This window comes from Cyanistes caeruleus, chromosome 20 (assembly GCF_971803275.1).
Source record: "Cyanistes caeruleus chromosome 20, bCyaCae1.hap1.1, whole genome shotgun sequence".
Taxonomy (NCBI): Eukaryota; Metazoa; Chordata; class Aves; order Passeriformes; family Paridae; genus Cyanistes; species Cyanistes caeruleus.
The window spans coordinates 5523404-5544278 of NC_141720.1; the positions used below are offsets into that span (position 1 = coordinate 5523404).

The 20875-nt window shown below is 58.8% G+C and overlaps 1 protein-coding gene across 1 annotated transcript in view; it reads left to right on the forward strand.

The window, feature by feature from the left end:
- The first annotated feature begins 1263 nt into the window (after positions 1-1263).
- Positions 1264-20875, forward strand: part of HMCN2 (hemicentin 2) — a 33029-nt gene continuing 13417 nt past the window's right edge. The window contains exons 1-41 of the mRNA XM_086857807.1: positions 1264-1629; positions 2507-2577; positions 3465-3623; positions 3847-3969; positions 4065-4236; positions 4576-4682; positions 4885-5005; positions 5092-5364; positions 5507-5651; positions 5916-6037; positions 6121-6393; positions 6501-6642; positions 7203-7330; positions 7488-7601; positions 7730-7879; positions 8546-8740; positions 8938-9033; positions 9376-9500; positions 9767-9911; positions 10008-10120; positions 10364-10520; positions 10701-10863; positions 12156-12283; positions 12411-12519; positions 12800-12969; positions 13503-13598; positions 13708-13884; positions 14941-15060; positions 15224-15385; positions 15586-15867; positions 16412-16579; positions 16744-16857; positions 17033-17119; positions 17604-17789; positions 18182-18349; positions 18733-18846; positions 18955-19097; positions 19242-19392; positions 19613-19831; positions 20450-20563; positions 20630-20817. Coding sequence (XP_086713933.1) covers positions 1401-1629; positions 2507-2577; positions 3465-3623; positions 3847-3969; positions 4065-4236; positions 4576-4682; positions 4885-5005; positions 5092-5364; positions 5507-5651; positions 5916-6037; positions 6121-6393; positions 6501-6642; positions 7203-7330; positions 7488-7601; positions 7730-7879; positions 8546-8740; positions 8938-9033; positions 9376-9500; positions 9767-9911; positions 10008-10120; positions 10364-10520; positions 10701-10863; positions 12156-12283; positions 12411-12519; positions 12800-12969; positions 13503-13598; positions 13708-13884; positions 14941-15060; positions 15224-15385; positions 15586-15867; positions 16412-16579; positions 16744-16857; positions 17033-17119; positions 17604-17789; positions 18182-18349; positions 18733-18846; positions 18955-19097; positions 19242-19392; positions 19613-19831; positions 20450-20563; positions 20630-20817 — 6219 coding nt within the window. The 5' untranslated portion in view covers positions 1264-1400. The remainder of the gene's footprint in view (positions 1630-2506; positions 2578-3464; positions 3624-3846; positions 3970-4064; positions 4237-4575; positions 4683-4884; positions 5006-5091; positions 5365-5506; positions 5652-5915; positions 6038-6120; positions 6394-6500; positions 6643-7202; positions 7331-7487; positions 7602-7729; positions 7880-8545; positions 8741-8937; positions 9034-9375; positions 9501-9766; positions 9912-10007; positions 10121-10363; positions 10521-10700; positions 10864-12155; positions 12284-12410; positions 12520-12799; positions 12970-13502; positions 13599-13707; positions 13885-14940; positions 15061-15223; positions 15386-15585; positions 15868-16411; positions 16580-16743; positions 16858-17032; positions 17120-17603; positions 17790-18181; positions 18350-18732; positions 18847-18954; positions 19098-19241; positions 19393-19612; positions 19832-20449; positions 20564-20629; positions 20818-20875) is intronic.

Below are 20875 nucleotides of genomic sequence, written 5' to 3' on the forward strand. Positions count from 1 at the left end.
GGCAAGGACAGGCACAGGCTCCAAACCACGCTGGTTACCCAGAGGCTGTGCCTTAACCTCCAGCAGGGAAGGGGTTAAAGCCCAGTTAGCATAGGTGCTGCTGGGACTGGGAGCACTGGAGAGTGTGGGAAGGGCTGGCTGGGATTAGTTTGGTGATGAGGAGAAGCAGTTGAGGTTTCCCTGTGCCAGAAGTGCTGGTGCTCCCTGCCAGGGTGCAGGATGGAGCTGGGATGCAGGTTGGTGGCCGGGGATGCTGTAAGGGAGGTTTTGTGGCACTGTGGTGTGGGGGACTCCCCTCAGCTCTGTGGGGCTGGGAGTGCAAAGCCTGGGGGAGCACAGGCCTGGCTATGGGACAGCAGGGGGACAGGCCACTGGCACAGGGACAGAAGTGTCATTGCCCCGCTGTAAGGGGGATGTCCTTGCCCGCTCTGAGGTTGGGCTAGGCTGAGCCCACGCTTGCAGGGACAAAGGAACGCGCAGGATGGTCCCACCGTCCTGTGCCTGGCTCATGATCCCCAAGGTCCCCCAGCTCCCGTGTCTGGGAGGAGCAGGGATGGTGCTGGGGGTGCAGGAGGTGCACAGCTTCACCTGGAGCCGACTTTTGGCCGCGGCTGCTCCCCGGGTCCCGCTGCGGGGGAGTTGAGCGAGAGCAGAGCATCCCTGTGGAGCAGCCATGAGCTCAGCTCCGTGTCCAGGGGAGCCAGGAACCGCTCCGCACCCCCAGCCAGCGCTCCCGGCCAAGCGCTGCCTGTCCCGGCCATGTCCTGGGCTCTGTGCCCTGCCTGTTTGCTCCCTGCTCGTGGGGGGCTGCCTGGGTGAGCCCACCCGAGCCCCCCGCAGAGCTCTCTGTCCTCCAAGCCCCGCTGCAGACCCCCATTCCATGGCTCCCTGCCCAGCAGAGGGGAATTTTGTTTCCTTGGGGCTCCTTGCGCAGCTGTCTCTCCCCCCGCTGGGTTTTGGCAGGGTTTCCTCCCAGGTGCTCAGCTGTGACCCCCGTGTCCTCCCCTAACCCCCTGCTCCCCCCAGCAGAGCAGGGGCTCTCTGAGCCGGGGGTCGGGGCTGGGGAGGGGGCCTGGGCAGCGTTTCTGACAATCCCTGCAGGATTTGGGCTGCAGGATCTGCTTCCCAATCCCTCTATCTCCGTCCCCATCTCCTCCAGCTCCCACCCACCTCTCTGCCGCGTCGCTGGCTCCAAAAGTCCGGTTTTTCCTCCCTCCCTCCCTCCCTCCCTCCTCCCTGCCAGAAGTTGAGCGCTGGAGGAGCAGGTCGGCAGCTGCGGAGGGCCGGGCGTTCCCTGCCCGGGGTCCCTTCTCTGCGGCCCCTCGCCCGCCGTGTCCCCCCCCGGGCTGCGGGACAAGGACACAAGGGGGTCTTCCTGACACCTGAGCGTCTCCCCCACGATGCCACCCCACGGAGGGGTGTTTGTGGGTCTCTGGGTGCTGCTGACCCTCAGTCTGGCCGAGAGCCCCCCAGGGTGGGCCACTCTTGCCTTTGTCTTCGATGTCACCGGCTCCATGTACGACGACCTGGTGCAGGTGATGGACGGGGCCTCGCGCATCCTGGAGAGGACGCTCAGCAGGAGCACAAAGCCCATCAGTAACTATGCCCTGGTGCCCTTCCATGACCCAGGTACGTCCGGGACAGGGTGAGGATGTGTCCTGCCAGGGATGGGGCTGTGGGGAGCTGGGCTGTGGCTCTGGCTGGGGCTGGGGCTGAAGCATGCACTTCACAAGTGCTTGCACTGTGATGGGGATGGCACCTCAGCAGCTGGGAGCTGCACTGGGGCTCCTCTCCCCAAGCCACCCGGTGTGGATGGGCTGTTTCCACTGCATTAATCCCAGGGTGCTGACACCTTGTTGTGGGTGGCTCTTCCCCTTCCATCCTGCTCTAATCTCCTCGGAACAATGAGGGGGGATATTTCTGTACAAGTCCACAACGTGCTTCCAGGTCACCTCAATAAAAACATCACTTGCTGAGAGGCTTTGGTAACTTGCTGTGATGCCAGAATAAGTTCTTTCTGCCCCTGTCTTTGTCCTTTTCTTTGTGCACACCCATAAAAGGGCAGCTGTTCCCCAGAAGAGCCCTGGACTCCTACAAGGAGAGTGGGACCCAAGCTTTATTTTCAGAAAACATTGAGTTGAGTGAAAAACATTAGACAGGGAAGGAGGCAGAGGCAGTGAATTGATTCCTGCATCGCTTTGCTGGGAGCCTCCCCCGCAGAAAAGGGCTCTGGGTTTGCAGCTCACCCTGGCTGGGACCACCCAGCACGTTGGGAGAAATTCCTGGGCATAGGGATAGTTTGCTGAAGTGATCAAAGTATGGGCACAGGGGTTGGTCTGCCCAAACCCACTTCTCTCCTGGTGCCAAGGCAGGCCAGGTGCTGGACCCCAAGTGTCACAGGTGTTTGAGCCAGGGCAGATGCCAGGAGCACAGGCAGCGTGGGTGGCGTTGGAAGAAGCTGGTGCTGGGTCAGGGGGCTGAGGTGGTGGTGTCCATGTGCTTGCAGAGGTGGGACCTGTCACCCTCACCACGGATCCCCAGCTCTTCCAGCAGCGCCTGCGGGAGCTCCACGTCCAGGTAGGCATCCTCAGCCCCACGCTGCTCTGCCAGGCCTGGCTTGGTGCCTGCCCCGTGGGGGGAAGCCTGGCACTGCATGGTGGAGGGTTCCAGGAGCAATCCCTGAACCCCCCACAAGTGTGATGGGGGTTCAGGCTGAGCCAGACTGGCTGGAGTGGAGTGGATGGGTAATGTTGATGCTGTGTCCCAGACTCCTGCAACAGAGCAGAGAATTCCCAGTCTACAGCTCTTGTCCCTAATGGAGATGCTGTTCCCAGGAGAGTTTGCACAGACTCTCCATGGAACCAAAAATTTCCTCTTCTAGAACCACTGCTTGATAATCGAGTTTTTAATTTCTCAGTTGGTTCTTTTTTTTTTTTTTTTTTTTTTTAATTATTTCGTCTGTTTTCTGCCAGCCAAAATGTTCCCCAGGAGCTTAATCCTGCTTTATCCATCCCCACTCTTGCCCTGCCTCCCATGAATTGCTAAGTCCCTGTGGCGTTTCCCTTCGGATGCAGCTGTTTTGGCAGGAGGTGTAACGCTGAGGCTGCAAATGGTTTCTCAGCCCTTCGGGGTGCCAAGCCCTGGGAAAATGAGAGCTGGTCCTCTCTGTGCCAGGAGGTTTCCCGGGAGTGGCTGGCTCTGCAGCCACAGGGGCGGGCACAAATGTGCCCACTAAAGGTATCTGCAGGAAACCAGCGGCTTCTGTGAGCACAGACCCCGAAATTACTGCTTTAATTATCTTTAGCGAGACAGGGACGGGTCTGTGAGATACTGAGGGTCCCTGCAGTTCCATCCCGCTGACTCCAGAGAAATGGGGCAGTTCCTCCCCGCGAGCATCCCCCGGCTGGGATCCTGGCAGGAGCTGGGCTCGGTGCCTGTGCCACGTCCCTGGCTGTGTCCCTCAGGGCGGGGGGGACTGCCCGGAGATGAGCGTGGGAGCCATCAGAGCGGCCGTGGAGATCTCGCATCCCGGCTCCTTCGTTTACGTCTTCTCGGATGCTCGGGCCAAGGACTACGAGCAGCAGGAGGAGCTGCTGCGGCTGCTGCAGCGCAAGCAGAGCCAGGTGAGCGGCCCTGGCGCTGCCCGCAGCGCTCCTGCGACAGCGGCTCGGGGATGCTGCAGCAGCCGCAGCAGCACATCAGTGAGATGCAGCCATAAAAACCCCTGGGCTGGGGGGAGTTGTGCAGCCCCCGGGACGATTCCATGTCCTGGGATGCTGGTGGGTGCCAGCTGTGCCCCTCCCGTGGGTGGGTGGGTGGGATGTGACGGGGCCCTTGCCGTGGCAGGTGGTGTTTGTGCTGACGGGGGACTGCGGGGACAGGAGCCACCCCGGGTACCGCGTGTACGAGCGCATCGCTGCCACCAGCTCCGGGCAGATCTTCCACCTGGACAAGCAGCAGGTGACAGAGGTGAGTGGGGAGACCTGGCCCCTTGTGCTGAAGTGAGGCCTGTGCCTGTTGGTGAGGGGAGATCCAGGTTTAATCCTCCCCGTGCCTGCCTCCAGGTGCTGAAGTGGGTGGAAGAGGCCATCCAGGCTTCCAAGGTGCACCTACTGTCCACGGACCATGAGGATGGTGGGGAGAACACATGGCAGGTCCCCTTTGACCCCAGCCTGAAGGAGGTCACCATTTCCCTGAGTGGCCCTGCCCCTGGGATCAAGGTCCAGGATCCAGCAGGTAGGAGCTCAGGGAAGAGGGACAGCAAGGGGAGGCGGGGAGGTGATGCTTTGCCCCCCAGAAAGACCTCGGGTGAGGACAAGCAGGAAGGGAGCTCACCAAAGCCTGCCCTAAAACTCAAATGAAAAAGTGATGAGCTGCAAAGCCCTCAGTAAACACCAGCACATCCCTCCCAGGCTGGCTTTGCCTCTGGCTTTGAGGGTTTTGCCTGCTACCCAGGCTGTGAGCTGTGATGGGATCTGCACTACCCTGAGCCCTGAGGGAAGCGACTCCTGGCTGCTGTGGGATCCAGGGGATGGACCTGGGTTGCCCATCCGAGACATTCACTGACTGTTACAGGAAAGGTCCTGGAGAAAGGCCGAGGTCTGAAGGAGCTGCTCAGCATCCCCAACTCAGCCATGGTGGTGGCCCTGGAGCCCTACGAGCCAGGGACATGGCTGGTCACGGTAGGCTGGTGGCAGACCTGTGCATCCTCTGCCTTTCCCTGATGGGTATTTGGCTTGCCAGGCTTTTCCAGGATTGGACTTTCCATCTCCGGCCAGGCAGAGGATGTTTGAGCAGGCTGAAAGGGGCCAGCTGCAACCTGTCCCTTTCCCATCTCCTCCCCCTTCCCCTGCCCTCAGCCCTTGGCTCTCAATCTGCTTCCAGACCCAGAGCAGTGGCCGCCACTCACTGAGGATCACGGGCATCAGCAACGTTAATTTTCAAGCCAACTTCTCCACGCAGCCGGAATTTGAGAGCAGCCAGCCCGGGGAGCGGCCGGTGCAGGGTGAGGGTGGTGCTGCCCGAGGGGCTGCAGGCTGAATCTGGGCAGCTGGGAACGCGGCTGGTGGCTTTTCCCTCCCCGCTTTCCAGGTCTGCCCATCTCTGTGCTGGTGAACTGCAGCGGTCTGAGGCCGCCTGGGCGCCTGCAGGACATCGAGCTCCTCAACACCTCGGGCCACGTTCTGCTCTCGCTGCCTGCCCAGCCCCTCCTCAACGCCTCCTCGGGCTCCAGCACACAGCTCTGGGTGGGTTCGCCCCTCTGGGTCCCCCCGGGTGACTTTCTGCTGAAGGTGAAGGGTGAAGATGGCCGGGGCCACCCCCTGCACCGCCTCTCAGGGGTGACCTACACCAGCGTGGTCCCCGGTGAGTGGAACCCGCAGATGCTGAGCAGGGACCAGGGGTTCCAGCACTGCCTCTGCTTTGGTTTCTCCTTGGTCACTCTGCTCCCCAGTGCAGCTCCCAGTGAGCTTCCAAGGGTGTTGTGCACGTCCCCAACCCTTTCCAGGTCTACCTAAAGTGAACATCTCCAGAAATATCCAGGCTTACAACCGTGAGCCACAGCTCATCTCCTGCTCTGCATGGAGTGAGATCCCCTTCCGCCTGCAGCTCAGCCGTGGCAGGATGAAGCTCAGGGAAGAGCAGCTCTTCAGGTGAGCCTCTGGTATGGTCCAGTGAGCCCCAGGAGGGACCCATGTGAGTCCCTGAGCTGTCCCAGCTGAGGGGGTGCTGTGTGCTGGGTGGGTGCCTTTTGGTTCTGAGCACCCCAAGAGGAAAATCCCAAGGGGCAGGTCTGCAGTAACTGGGGCTGCACCTCTTTGCTTGACTTAGATGAAAAAAAAAGTCCTGGGGAATAGGACTAGGATGGCAATCCCAAGGTGGGAGCGATCCATATTTTCATCTTTCCCTTTTTGTAGGGTTTCAGGGAACATCAGCTGGTTGATCCCCGCAGTGTCCGAGAGCGACGAGGGCTTTTACGAGTGCACGGCCACGAGCAAGGTCGGAGTGAGCCGGGCTCGTGCCTACGTCTCTGTCTCAGGTGGGGGATGCTTGTGCCAAGCCTTAGAGCCCTTTCCATGGCCAGGCATGGGCTCCTTTCACCCAGGCACCCCGTGTTTGTAGAGCCACCACCGCGTCTCATCGCCCCGGGAAACATCACGGCTTCACCAGGCCAAGACGTGGTCATGTCCTGCGTGGTCCTGGGGGATGTGCCCTACAACCTGAGCTGGAGCTGGGATGGGAAGGAGGCACAGCCAGGGGACGGCCGGACCCGGCTGCTGCAGAACCGCTCCCTGGAGATCAGCCACGTGCGGCCGGGGGACGGGGGCCTGTACGAGTGCGTGGCACAGAGCGCTCGTGGCACCGCCACCGCCTCGCTGTGGCTCTTCATCCAGGGTAGGCTTTGCCCCGGTGTGGGACCCTGGCCCGGGGGATATTTTGCTGCCCTGTGGGAGGGTGGTGAATGGCACCCAGGGGCTGAGCCCTGCTCCAACCCCGTGCAGAGGCGCCGTGGGTGAAGGTGGACCCCAGTCCCCAGCGTTTCAGGAGGGGCCAGGAGCTGAGGCTGAACTGCACGGCCGGGGGGCACCCCCAGCCCCACAGCACCTGGAAGCGCTGGGGCTGGGCACTGCAGCAGGATGAGAGGTAACCCCTGGGGACCCAGGAGCCTCCATCATGCCTGTCCCACAGGGATGGTGCTCCCCTTGCAGGGATGTACAAGTTGAGGGAGGGAGGATTGGGGGTTGCCATAGCTCTGGAAAGAGGGAGGCATTGCAGTATCCCAGCCCATGCTCCTGAGATGCTTGGCATGCTGCTGGCCTTAATTTCTTATATTTATTTTTAAGCTTTATCCAGGTCACCGTCCCCACTTTGCACACCTGGTGTAAGCTCAAGTCTCAAAATACTCCTTGTACTTCCCTTTAATTTCTTCTGCTTTTTTGCCTTTCAACTGCCCATGTCAGGCTGTGAGTACCAGAGTTGACTTTGGGGAAGACTTTTGGACTTCTGAGATGAAAAAGCCCAATTCTCAGTGCTTTTGCCTGGTTCAAAGCAAAGTCCTTCCCTGCAGCAGCTGGCTCTAAGAGCTGACCCACATCCACCACATGCCCAGCACGGCCTGAAACCTGCTCATTTATATCAACTCATTTTCCATCAGTCCTGTTTTCACAGGGCTCATTTCTCCCTTTCTCTCCCGTTTGCTGCAGGGTTTTCAGGGATGCTGAGGGTACCCTGCACATCAGGTCTGCTGTCCCAGAGGATGCAGGGAATTACAGCTGCTATGCCAGCAGCACACTGGGCTGGGATGAGCAAGTGATCACCCTGGAGTTCACTGGTACCTGCTCCCTGCTGAGGGCAGCACACGGGAATGGGGCTGTGTGTGATGGAGGGCGCTGGGGGACAGCTCCAGGGCTCTGCACTCCCCTCGGGCTGGATGGCACCGCACCCAGCGCAGCAGAGAGTGACCAGAGACATCTCTCCCCATGGCACAGAACCTCCTGCCATCCTGGCAGTGACGCCCAGCCTGAAGGTGCTGGTGGGAGAGGATGTGACCCTGGAGTGCTGGGTTTCGGGGGCACCCCCACCCCACGTCGTGTGGTACAAAGGTGAGCCCGGGAGCCCACGCTGGGACCCCTCCGCTGCCCCGCAGGGACAGGCAGGTGGGGTCGCCTGGTGTGACATCAGGAGGGGCCCACAGAGGCAGCCAGGGTGCTGATGTGGGGTCTCGGGGCAGGGGAGCAGGCCATGGCCACGTTCCCGGTGGGCGCCCAGCGCGCGGTGCTGCGGCTGCAGGCGGTGCGGGAGGAGGACGCGGGGCTCTACGGCTGCCAGGCCCTTGGCGAGGCTGGCATCGCCTTCGACAGCACCGTCCTGCACGTGGGCTGTAAGTCCTGCTGGTCCTACCGGGTGCTCAAGCCTGTTCCACAGCTCTCCCTCCTGGCTCAGCTCCCCTTTGCTGCTTTCCAAGTCTCCTGGGGAGAGATTTTCGAAGTCTCCTCCCCAGCAGGGAGGTGTTGGTGCCTGGTACAAAGAGGCAGAAGCCTGGCAGGATTTTCAAGCTTTGGGAAGATGCAGGAGGCTCAACAAGTGGGAAAAGACAAGGCAGTTGTTATTGCACTGGGACATGAGGGCTTGGGACACAACTGAGGGTGCAAAGTGCATTCAGTGGGATTAGGCAGAGGTGGGGGCTGACTTTTGTGTGTCTGAAAATGCAGGTGAAAATCTTTTGCTGGAGGCAGAAGGGATGAAGGAGCATGAGGAGGAGGAGGACAGGCTCTGTGTTGAGGGCAGCAGGTTTAAAGCAGTTAAAGATGGAAAAGTGCAAGTTATTTTGCTGAGCCAGGGGTCGATGAGTGTAACTGGAAGAGATGAAAGCTGCAACGGCTCTGTCAGCTTTGGAAAAACACCAAGTGCTTTAAAGTCAGTCTTGTAACTCATCAGGGAACCTGGCTCATTGGTTTTGCAGCCCTATCCCTTCTCCAGGCCCAGCTGTGGGGCAGCTGGGATGCTGGATTTACCTGAGCTCTTTCTCTGCTGCTCTCTCCTCCAGCTGCCCCTCACTTTCCTGAGCCCCTGGGCGACATGGAGGTCAAGATCGGGGAGAGTGTGAGCCTGCTGTGCCGTGTGGAGGGATCTCCCCTGCCACAGGTCACCTGGTCCCGGCAGGACGGGAAGCCCGTGGTGGGCTGGCAGGGACCACGGGGTGTTTCCAGCCAGCTGGAGGCTGCCCAGCTCCTCATTGACAGTAAGAGCTGAGTGTGCACTCATTTATTCGTGTTTGTGACTCGTGCAGGCTCAGCTGTGCAGTAACAGCCTGCGAGCACCGAGGGGTCTGTCCCCATTGGAGGTGGCAGTGGGGCAGGGCAGGGTGCTCCCCGTCCTGGGGCTTGCCTGGGGCTCTCCAACCCCACCAGGCTGAGGCTTCTCCCCACTGTGCTCCAGGTGCCTCGCTGGATGACCAGGCCACCTACATCTGTGAAGCACAGAATGAGTTTGGGAAAATCCACGCAGAGGTCAAGCTCACAGTCACTGGACAGGGTTTGTTTCTCTGTGCTTTGGTTGGTGAATCGATCCAGCAGTGAGTGAGTGGCAGATCAGAGCAGCTGACTCTGGTCCCGGGCTGGCCACAGTGAATGCTCAGCAACCCCAGGGCAGGGTTTGGGCAATGCCCTTCCAAGCCCTCTTTGGCTTCATGTGCTGACATGGACCCAAACAGCAATCCCAATATCCCCAAATTCCCAGGGGAGTGGGACTGGAGCTGACTTATGCTGAGCCAGGATCCAGACCTTGGACGAAAGGTGATCTAGATCAATTCTCCTGAGCATTCCTGGCCAGTTTATCACTGATTAGTACTGGTTCCCTTTCCCCTCTTTCAAGCAGCCCCAGAAATAGCTCTTGCATCCCCCGTGGTCCGTGTGCTCCCAGGCCAGCCTGTGTCCCTGCCCTGCGTGATCCTGGCTGGGAGCCCGTTCCCAGCCCGCCGCTGGCTGAAGGATGGGCAGATGGTGAGACTCCCATGCCTGCCTGCTGGGATGGAGGGTGGGTAGATGAACACCTACCCTCTGTTGGGGCTTCACTGCAGGAAGGGTCCCCCAGCCTTTGCTGGGGGAAGAATGCAATAGAGCATTTGTGTTGGGAAGGTAACGTGGGTTTATCTCCGCATCAGGATGTTGCTCAAGGATTCATTTCTGGATGTGCCCTGAAGATGCAGTGGTATGTTGGTGTTTGACCCTGCCATCTGTCCTGTTTTCTGCTCTCTGCCCATGTCCAGGTAGCCCCAGGTGAACACTATTCCATCCGGGCTGATGGCAGCCTGCACGTGGACCAGGCATCACAGGGGGATGCAGGGACCTTCACCTGTGAGGTGACCAACGCCCTGGGCTCGCACAGGCAGGACGTGTCCCTGGTCATCCACGGTGAGTGACAGGTGTCCCCACTCGGCAGTGACACAGCGCAGGTGCTCTGCTCTCTGCCCTGGCCACGCAGGATGAGCGGCTTCTCTTCCTTCCCAGTTCCTCCCAGCATCGAGCCTGGCCCTGTTCTTGTCACCGCCACCGAGGGAGCGGCTGTCACCCTGCGGTGCAATGCCACTGGCGTGCCCCCCCCTGCTGTCACCTGGGCAAAGGTAGGTGACAGGGACAGGCAGGCTGCTGTGGCCCTGCCAGCCAGGCTTCTGCAGGGCAGTGTGTCTGAAGCGGGTGTAGCTCTCCAGTGTGGCTGTGGCTGCTGCGGGAGGTGGCACCGACTGCCCTGGGGAGCTGGGGCCAGGACATGGCTTGCTCTGATGAGTCCAGAGCTCTCTTCTTGCCTTTGGGATGTTCAGCTCATGGAAGAATCTCTGCCTTCCTCCCTTCCCTTTCCTCTGCAGGGCACGGAGCCCATTTCACTGAGCTCACACTACCAACTTGACCCTGATGGGACCCTTCTGATTCCTTCGTCATCCCCTGGGGATGCTGGCACCTACTTCTGCACAGCCACCAATGCAGCAGGATTCTCCAGCCGGGAGATGCAGCTCTCCATCAGCAGTGAGTGCTCAGGACAGCTCCAGAGGGGACTGGCAGGGAGACAATGACCTGGGAACACTCCTGGCTTCCTTGGAGCACCAATCCAGGTGCCAGATGGGTTTGCAGGATGGGAAGAGAAGTGATGAGGGCTGTGGGGCACCTGAAGTGTCCCTGCACCAGCTGCACTCCCTCTCCATCCAGCCAAGCCCAGGATCAGCGTGAACGGATCTCAGGCATCGGAGCCTGTCACCGTCCTGGCTGTGCTGGGGCAGGAGACCACCCTGCCCTGTGAGGCCCAAGGATATCCCCCTCCCCTGGTGGTGTGGAGCCGGGAGTCCCAGCCACTGCCCCTCGCCACCACCAGGTAAGGAGGGCTGTGGGTGCTGGGGGCCACCATCCCCTGGGATTTTGTGTCTCTTCAGAGGGATGTCAGGTGCATGAAGGGTCTCAGCTGCTGGGCAGGGAGATGTGAAGGGCATCCCTGGCATCCTGTGGCCAATGCTGAGTGCAGGAGCTGAGGCAGCCAAGCAGTACTGCATTAGCTCTACTCTCCTTGGAGAGCACCAGGCTTTTCTCCCATCACCCAAACACCTGCTGGGACCAAGCAGCTGCTTCCAGTCGCTCATGTGCCTACCCTGGACACAGGGCTGGGGTTGGGAAGGAAAGGCAGCTCCAGCACAGCTCCTCACCCCGCTGTCTGTCTGTCTTCATGCACATTCCTGCCTTGTGCTGTCACCAGGTCAAGGATGTGCCTGGGGATGGTGGATTCCTCTGGGAAGTTCTGGAACAGGGCTTGATGCTTCCTGGGATGAGGTTTGGCACAAACAGAGTTTTTAGCCCAGCAGTGGGTTTGTCTGTACAGGAATGTGGGGATTTAGGCCAGTTTTGTTCCAGTGAGTGACTTCTGGAGGGACAAATCAATTTGTTGATGGTGTTGAAGCTGAAGCCATGAGACAGTCATTTAATGTGATTTGATAGGTGAGGATAAACACATATCCAACCATTCCCCAGATTATCTGGTGTCTTGGTCTTCCAGTGTTTTCTCCATATGTTAGCGCCATGTTGGAAGGGACCCCCTAAAGTCACAGGCCCCAGTCTTGGGGTTAAGCCCCAATTTCTGTGTACCTGACGATTGCTGTGGCCTGGGGAAGCAGGAAGGTGTCCTGCTTTTCTTCTTGGGGGATGTATTGCCTTGTTGTTCGTGTCTGATTTGCCATGGTTGTTCCTGGCTGACCTGTGCTGCTCTCCACATCTCAGCTGGCTTGTCTTTGCTGGATGATTTATGGGAGCACACCAGGAGGAATCTGCAGCCATGGGCTGAGATGATGTTATGTCTGTGGAGCACAGATGAGGCTGGGAATGAGAGCGTGGCCAGCTCCAGCTGCAGGGACTGTGCTCTGGGGGGACCCTTGTGCTCCTTCATCCCCCTGGGCTCATGTGCTGCCTTGTGCTGAGCTCGTGCAGGGGCTGAGCAAAGGGGATTTTCCCCCATGGGCAGCTGTGCCACCCTCTATGAATGGGAGGTGGCCGTGGTGACCTTCTCTTGGCTGTCCCAAGGTGATGGTGAGCCCTCAGCCCTTGGCTCCTGCTCGGGGTTGGGTGATGGATAATATGGCTGTTTCTCCCATCCAGCTTTTCTGTTCCTTCTCCCCCAAGGTACAGGGTCCTCCCTTCAGGATCCCTCCACCTGGCTGAGCCCCAGGTGATGGACACCGGTCTCTACACCTGCACGGCCACCAACGCCGCGGGGAGGGCCTCTCTCAGCTACAGCCTGCACGTCCAAGGTTCAAACACCCCTCCCTGGGCTTCCTCTGTCTCTGGGGTCCTGCACCCTCCAAACCCCTGGCTGCTCTCACATCCCTGTGCCAGGATCCGAGGGTGATCCCAGCCTGAGGTCCCCTCTCCCCCCAGCTCCCCCTCAGCTGTGGATTGGAGATGGGGAAAGGCACCTGACAGCTGTTGCCAACACCTCCCTGAGGATTCACTGTCACGCCATGGGCAACCCCCCACCCCAGATCCAGTGAGTGCTGCAGAGTGGTGGGTGCTCCCTGTGGTACCAGGATGGGTGGCAGGGGCCTCTGGCTTGGGGTGTCCCTTAGGGTGGGGGGCATCCATTCCTTCTCCTTGTCTCTGGTGTCTTCTGCTCAACAGTCCTCTGCTGGCACTGCCAGCCCCATTCCAGGTGATGAGGGGACAGTCCTTGCTGCCAGCACCCCACTGTTCACCCTGTTGGTGCGCAGACAGGCCGTGGGTGGTGGCAGGACAGACCAAGGACTTGCTGCCTGTCCCCTTCCTCGCAGGTGGCTGAAGGATGGGCACCCTCTGGAAGGGCAGGATGGCGTGGTGGTGTCCAAGGATGGTGGGACTCTCCTGGTCACCCAAGTGGGGCTTGGTCACGAAGGGCTCTACATCTGCCAGGGCAGCAACTGGGCAGGGCTGGCCCAGGCAGAAGTGCATGTTTCAGTGCATGGTGAGCGCAGCATTGGGGGTGAGATGGGCTACCCATCCCATGAGTTAGGAAGAACACGGCTGTCCAAAGGGGTGGGAGCTCTTGGCCCAGTTTTTTGGTAGCTGCAGGGTCACTTGCACCCTTGGGATCTTGTCCTTTGTCAATGAAGCTGAGAGGTGATGGCCACTGGCACACTGGCAGTAAATCCTTGACCAGTGTTTCAGTCCTCCCTCCTGGGATGTGGAGTCACACCAGCAGGATGTGACTCTGAGACTGCCAGGTGAGAAACCAGGCAGGGAATGGTGATTCCTGCCTGGGAAGAATGAATCTGACTGGGGCAGGGACCAAACCTGCTGGGTGCCCTGGGGAGAAGTGGTGGCACCACGGCGTGTTGTGGTCCCCTCCCAGAGCTGTGGATCCCGGCTGCTGCTCTGCCAGGGCTCGGTGTGTGCCGAGAGCCATTGGTGGCCTGTCTGTGCCCCTGGGCCCTGCACTGTGGTGGCTGCAGACAGCCTGGTCACACTGAGCCGATGACAGAGTGTGCTGGATTGCAGTGCCTCCAAACATTGAACCCAGCTCGGTGGATCTGGCCATCCTGGAGAACAGCTCGGCATCCCTGGAGTGCCTGGCCTCGGGGCTGCCTGACCCCGGTGAGTCAGTCCTGTCCCTCGGCTCTTGCTGGTGAATCCCTGGGGCTTTCCCTGGCTGAGGGGGGCAGCAGCATCGCTCCTCACAGCTCAGCTCTCTGCCTCCCTCCAGACGTCTCCTGGTACAAGGGGCACGAGCTGCTGTCAGCCAGAGCAGGACTGACCCTGTCCAGGGATGGGAAACGCCTGGAGATCCCTCGTGCCCGACTCTCCGATGCCGGCAGCTACCGCTGCGTGGCCTCCAATGTGGCTGGAGTGGCCGAGCTCTGGTACAGCCTGCAGGTCACTGGTGAGGGCAGCTGTGGTTTCCTGAGAGATGAGGGCTTCTCCCCTGCAGTATCTCGCGTGACCATGGCATCAGTGGGGCTGTCCCAGCCCATCAGGGGTCCCAGCCCTCAGGATACATCATGGAAGATGGCTCTAGCAGACCCCTGTCCTCTGCTTCATTTGCAATTCCCTGAGTTCATCCCAAATTATGTCCTGGAAAGCCATGGTCCTATGGATGGGTATTGCCAGGTCCCCATTATGGGGTCACCTACCCACCCTGTCCCTTTTGCATCCTGTGTGCCTGGTGACATTTCTGTCCTCCCTGGACTCGGGGGACTCAGTGGTGACTCCTGGGCTGCCGCCAGGACAGGCACTGGATGCTTTTTCTCATTTGATCCAAGCATCCCTGCAGCTTCCCAGACCACTCAGCATGTCCACAGCACCGGGGGCTGAGCCAGGCTCTGGCCTTTCTCAGGGATGCTCTAGGCCAGTTGGTGGAAGTCCTGCAGGCAGGTGGCCAGGGAGTGGAGAAGATCCAGTTCTCCTGCTCTGGGCTTGTTCCTGAAATCTCTTCCCAGGGAAATGTTTGCACGTCTGCCGTCCTGGCTCGGGTGGATTGTTTGGGTTCTGCTGTTTTTGTTTTTCAAGGGTTTCTGGGTGTTGGGGCTTTTGTTCTCCAAACTGATATCCCTCATGGGAAGGAGTTACCATTTTCCAGCCAGCTGTATTTAAGAGCAGCTGAGAACATCATCCAATAATGGAAAGACTTGGGTAACCTTCTCAGTGTGCAGGGCTGCCTAATAAGGCTGTGTCTGGCCAACCTGACCTTGGCCTGCTTGTGGGATGCTTGGTCATCCTCTGCAGTTGGCCACGTGCAATTAAAAGCATCCCTGGTTTGGCTGGAGAGACAAGATTATTGTTTTCACATGAAGCCAGGGCAGGGGAATGTCACAGAGCTTTTTGTGGCACCCAGCAGGGCTGTGGGGGGTGTGCATCCAGCAGGATGGAGCTCCAGTGAGGTCCTGCCCTTCTCTTCTTGTCCAGTGTCATCAATGAGCTGCTCCTCTCATCCCTGCAGTGCCTCCATCCTTCTCCTCGCCAGAGCCCGAGACCGTGTCCATGCTAGAGGGAGAGTCTGTCCAGCTGGCCTGCGAGTGCCATGGGATCCCCCTGCCCACCCTGAGCTGGTGGAAGGATGGTAGGGCCCTATTCCTCAGCCTCATCTCTACCCACATGGGTTGAACAACTTGTTGGTCTCCTTGGAGCAAGGAGCGCTTTTTGTTGAGCAGCATCCAGCTTCTGGGTGGGAATTGGTCCTGCTGGGAGCCTGAGGGGAAGCTGCTGTCCCCTTCCCTGGGCAGGTGAGCCCCTCTCCACCCAGCCAGGGAGCCCAAAGCTGGTGTCCCCAGGAGGGAACATGGTGTACATGGAGAAGGTACAGCTGCTGGACCAGGGGACGTACATCTGTGAGTGCAGCAATGCTGCCGGCAGCAGCAGCAAGGAACATCACCTGGAGGTGCACGGTGAGCATGGGGGACCAGACACCAGTGGGGGTGGGTGGAGGTGTTGTGACTTCTCTCAATGCAAGGTCCAGCTGGACCTAAAAGCCATTGCCTGGTGTCTTGGATATTTTGGAAGGGATGTTGCTACCTGGGTCAGCTTTGCCCCTCCACTTGTGCATGGCTGAGCCATGACCCTCCACCCTGTGTCCCTCTGCCCACAGCACTGCCAAGGCTCCAGGGCGGCAGCAACGCCCCGAGGAAGGTTTCTGTCATCGAGGGCGGTGAGACAGTTCTGGAGTGCGAGGCCGTGGGGACAGCACCACCACGGGTGATGTGGGCGAAGGACGGGCAGCCCGTGGCTGGTGGGGATGGGCTCCTGCTTACAGAGCAAGGGAGGCGGCTGCACATCCCCAGGGCAGAGGTGGCCCATGCAGGACACTACACTTGCTTGGTCACCAGCGCAGAGGGGCAGCAGCAGAGGGAGTTTGATGTTGTGGTCCATGGTAAGGACATGGGATGGGGCTGGTGTGGATGCAGGCAGGACAAGGAGGGTGGTGATTTGGAGTAATTTGATGTGGAGTAGATTCTGGACAATCCAGCCCATAGCAGGTCTCAGGGTCAGCAGGGCTTCAGGAATAGCTGTAGAACTGTGTCCATCAGGCAGGAGTTTCTTTCCAGAGCCATCACAGCAGATTGTCTCATATAAAGTGCTCTACTACCCAAGGACTTGGGGAAAACTCATGGGTGAAGGTCACTTGAGTTATAAAAGGTTATTCTGAGGTGGCTCAGGCTGTGTGGCCATCCCAGTCTGACACCTGTAAGCCTGGGCTCAGGTGTGCAGGTAAGTGGCACATATTTGCTGTGGGTCCCATAGCACCTTTAAAGTCACCATCTTCAGGTGGTGGTCCTTCTGGATTTGTGTCCTAAAGCTGTGCAAAGCAAGAAGGTGGGAAAAACCAGGTTCACCCAGTTCTCTCCTCTTTGCTTGGCTCCTTTGATGTCCTGGCTGCTCTGCACATGGATGTCTGTCTTTTTCTGCATGCCCAGTTCCTCCTGAGTTCATTCAAGGATCAGGATTGACAACCAATGTCAGCGTTTCCCTGCAAGGATCCCTGACGCTGACGTGCGAGGCCACTGGCATTCCCCAGCCCACCGTCACCTGGTTCTGGGAAGGCTCTCCTGTCACCCCCAGCGAGCACACACACGTGCTTTCAGGTCAGGGGTCTGGGTGCTGTGAGAGATGAGTGCTTTGGGAGCGTGTTTTGCCCCAACACTGATGAGTTCAAACTCATGGTGGAGCTACAGCCCCACAGGAGCAGAGCTGGGATGTGCTGGCACCTGGATTAGGGCCCTGAGACCTCTCTGCTCTGTGCTTCCAGGGGGCTGGCTGCTGAGGCTCACCCATGCACGAGCCCAGGATGGTGGTCACTACTCCTGCCTGGCCAGCAACGTAGCTGGGGAGACCAGGAGGCATTTCTACGTGGAGGTCCTGGGTAAGGAGGGGTCTTCTGTCTGCTGCAGGATTCCTGGTGGGGTTTCAGAGCTCCACCCTTGCAGGACCAGACATGAGTTAAGACTGGATATGCTGGATGTGCTGGAGTCCTTATGATGTGAGCTCAGAGGCCAAGCTGGCCAGCTGCTGAAGTCCCTGGGGCCTTGTGTTCCTAGTTCCTCCCCACATTGAGAACGCGGGTGAAGAACACACCTTTAAAGTGCCCGAGGGTCACCCTGTCACCTGGTCCTGCCTGGCTTCAGGTGAGCATCAAGTGGGGAAGGGAGGTGGCATGAGCAAGTGGGAGATGGGGCTCAGGGACAGACCTGAGTCTCACTTTTGGGGTGTGGAGCAAATGGATGGCTCCAGTCAGAGACATGAAAACAGCTGAAATTTTTTGAGATGATTCCTGGCTCTGAAGTTGTGCTGTCCGGGAAGCGCTGGGGAGGTGACGCCCACATGGGGAGCCTGTTCCACAGTGTAAGCTCCAATCTTTCCCAAATGGAGCTAAAATTCCTCTAATCTCATTTCTCCTTTAGTGATGGGAATAATTAATCACCTCCCACTCAGGACAGTTCTCTTTCTTCTTGCTGGCTCATCCAGCAGCTTCTAAAATCCTGATCCAGATCATGATAATTCTGATTTGGGATGATGTCCCTGCTTTCCAGAAAAGCTCTGACCCCAGGCTGTGCTCACACATGGAAAAACTTCACAAGAAGGCCAAAACCTGCTTTCCATCCCTCACAGGCAACCCACAACCTAAGATCACCTGGCTGAAAGACAACCACCCTCTTCCTGGCACATTCTCCATCTCCCCTGATGGCTCCTTGTTCCACATCCCCCAGGCCTCCCTGGCCCATGCTGGTCGCTACTCCTGCGTGGCCTCCAGCTCTGTGGCAAATCAAACCAAGCACTACCTGCTGGATGTTTTGGGTATGAGATGAATTTGGATGGAGGCAGGATCTCAGGTGTGAGCAGACTTAGTGGGTTTCAATGGCCTGCCCCAGGTAGGTGGGGAGGATCCCTTAGTCCTGCAACTAAAGCATGGCATGGACCTGTCCCAAAGCCCTTTTGAGACCTCTTGGAGGAGCAGAAACACCTGTTCAGTGCAGGATCCACCTGTGATGGTGGCTTGTGGGAAGGGGGGATGTTGTCTTCTGGATCTCTGTGTTCCTGGAGGGCAGCAGGACAGGGCAGAGTCTGAAGCTGGCACGCACCAAGTCCAACTCCCTGAATTTGGATCATTCTCTCTGGTGGGGGGATGAAGCACTGGGAAGCCAAAGTGTGTGCTAGTGCTGATCTAACACACAACCACGTCTCTGCAGCCAGCCCCACCTTTGCTCGAGATGATGCTGCTGCAGAAGAAGTGACAGTGATCATCAACAACCCCATCTCCCTGGTCTGTGAGGCTCTGCCCTACCCATCTCCCAACGTCACCTGGCTCAAGGATGAGGTTCCTCTCAAAGCATCTAGAAATGTCCTCCTGCTCCCTGGTACAGTGCTGCTGTCCACTGCCTCTGCATGACTGTGGTGGCCCCTGGCTGTGTATGCCTTGGGGATTGGGAGTGGGGCTTCTTCTTGGTCTGGCTGGGGTTCAGCACAGTGGAATGGTGAGAAGTCATCATGCTGCAGGACCTGAGGGCTCAGGCCATCAGCTGGATGCTGCTCTTCCAAGTGCTGCACCTTCTGATAATAATTAGAGCCTCCTCAGTACTGGTTTTTATCAGCCTGGGACTGGGCTCTGGAAGAGCATTAGACCCCTCCAGCCAGGCTGGCAGGTGCTCAGCAGGTCCCTTGAGATGCCTTCAGGTGCTGCATGGGGAGAGAGAGCTGTGGCTGTGAGCAGCAACCCCCTCAGGAGACCCCCTTTGCCCAGGTGGCCACGGGCTGCAGATCCTGAATGCCCAGGAGGAGGACACGGGCACCTACAGCTGCATCGTGGCCAGCGAGGACGGGGAGGCTGTGAAGAACTACGCTGTGAAGGTCCTGGGTGAGGGAGCTCCCCATGTCCTAATTCCTGCAGTGACCCCAGCACGGTAACTGGGCCAGTGCTGCTTCCTTTTGCTGCCTTTTGCCTCTGTTTGTCTTTCCCCACTAGTTCCTCCTTGGATTGCCAGAGAGGATCCTTTGGGGGAATTTGCTGTGAAAGAGGTAAAAACCAGGGTCAACAGCACGGTGGTGCTGGAGTGTGAGACCTGGGCTGTGCCCGAGCCGACCATCCGGTGGTACAAGGACAAGCAGGTGAGGTCCCAGCTGTGAGCAGGGAGGAGCTGCTGGGTTTGGGGACTGTCCCAGCTGGATGGAGTGGGGAGATATCCTTTATATGGCTGGCTGGGCTCTGCCCCACTCCTGAGTGCAATCTGCTCTTCTCTTTCTTCCCTTCAGCTTCTGGCAAGCTCTGAACACCTCCAGATCCTCAGTGAGGGGCAGGTCCTCCAGATCCAGCCAGCTGGTGTCTCAGATTCGGGGCACTACACCTGTGTGGCCACCAATGCTGTGGGTGAAGATGACAGGGACTTCATCGTGCACGTGCAAGGTGAGCTCTGGGCAGAGAGCCAGCACCCAGAGCAGGGGCTGTCCCAGCGAGAGCAGGATCCCTCAGGGGTCACTGTGGGAGCAGAGAAGGGCGAGCAGGAAAAAAGTTTAAGCCTGCTGGAAAGCAACATCACCTCAGCTCCAGTGAGGGCAGATGCTGTGGATGCACCTGGGGGTCGATGTCCCTGCTCCCCACAGCTGAGCACAGCCTGTCCCCGCAGTGCCCCCCATCTTCCAGCAGCAAACAAGCCCCAAAGAAGCCCTTGAGATCTTCTATCGGGAGGAAGACCAGGACGGGGAGGTGACAGAGCACCGGCAGGCTGTGCTTGGCCAGCCCACCGCCCTCTACTGCGACACCAGTGCCATCCCACCCCCCCAGCTCACCTGGTACAAGGATGGGGAGCCCCTCTCCCCTGGACTGGGGGTGTTGATGCTGCAAGGTAATGGTCAGTGGGTGTGTGTCGTTCCAATTGGGAACGGCTATAAAGAACGACAAAAACTCTCAAGGGAGTTTCAACACGAGAATTCTCTGGTTTATTCCTTCAGGCCTGTTTTTATAGACTGGTACGTGAAAGGTACAGAAAAGAAACTCTTATTGGTTAACAAAGTGCTACATCACCATCATTGGTCAGGGGGGCTCATCACCCCCCCTGACTCCTCCTGCAAGGGAAAACACAGACTGCAAAACAACACCTGCAAGGCTGTTTAGTGTCCCTGAGAATTGTTTTAATTCCTTCTCATATTTTGCCCAGGCTACATTCTCAGGCAGCCTGAGGAGCTATGCGGCCTGTAATTTGTACAGGCACTGTGGTTCAGATTTAGCATCCATAGGTGTGAACCCTCACGGTGGTGCTTGGGGGTGGTCCTGCAGCAGCCTCGTGGGCTGAGAGCATCCATAGCACGGAGGAGTTTGGATCCTGTTCCCTCCCTCCTGCCAGCACACACAGCACCCGTGGGACCTCTGAGTCCCTGGGGCTGTGCAGGGCTCTGTGCAGGGCCTGGCTGGGGGGTTGTCCCACACACCCTGTGGCCTGCCCCAGCCCTGTCCCGTGTTGCAGGGGGCCGGGTGCTGCAGCTGCAGGAGGTGCAGGAGGAGGACAGGGGCAGGTACACCTGCGAGGCGGCCAACGCTGCGGGACGGGACCGCCTGCACTACGAGCTGGAGGTGCTGAGTGAGTACAGGCACGGGGGGACACTGGATTGAGGCACAGAGCAGCCCCATAACCACCTGCTTCCAGCTGCCCCGGCCATCCGTGGTGGCACAGAGGAATTGCTGGAGGAGGTGACGGCCACCATCAATGGCACTGTCCGCTTTGAGTGTGGAGCTACGGGGCACCCAGAGCCCACAGTGTCCTGGCTCTGGAATGATCTCCCCATAGAGGCTGGCCCACGGCACCAGCTCCTGGAGGGTGGCACAGTCCTGCAGGTTGGTGCTCCCCTAAGCAGGTGGCTGTGCTGGGGAGAGACACAGGGGGCAGCGGATG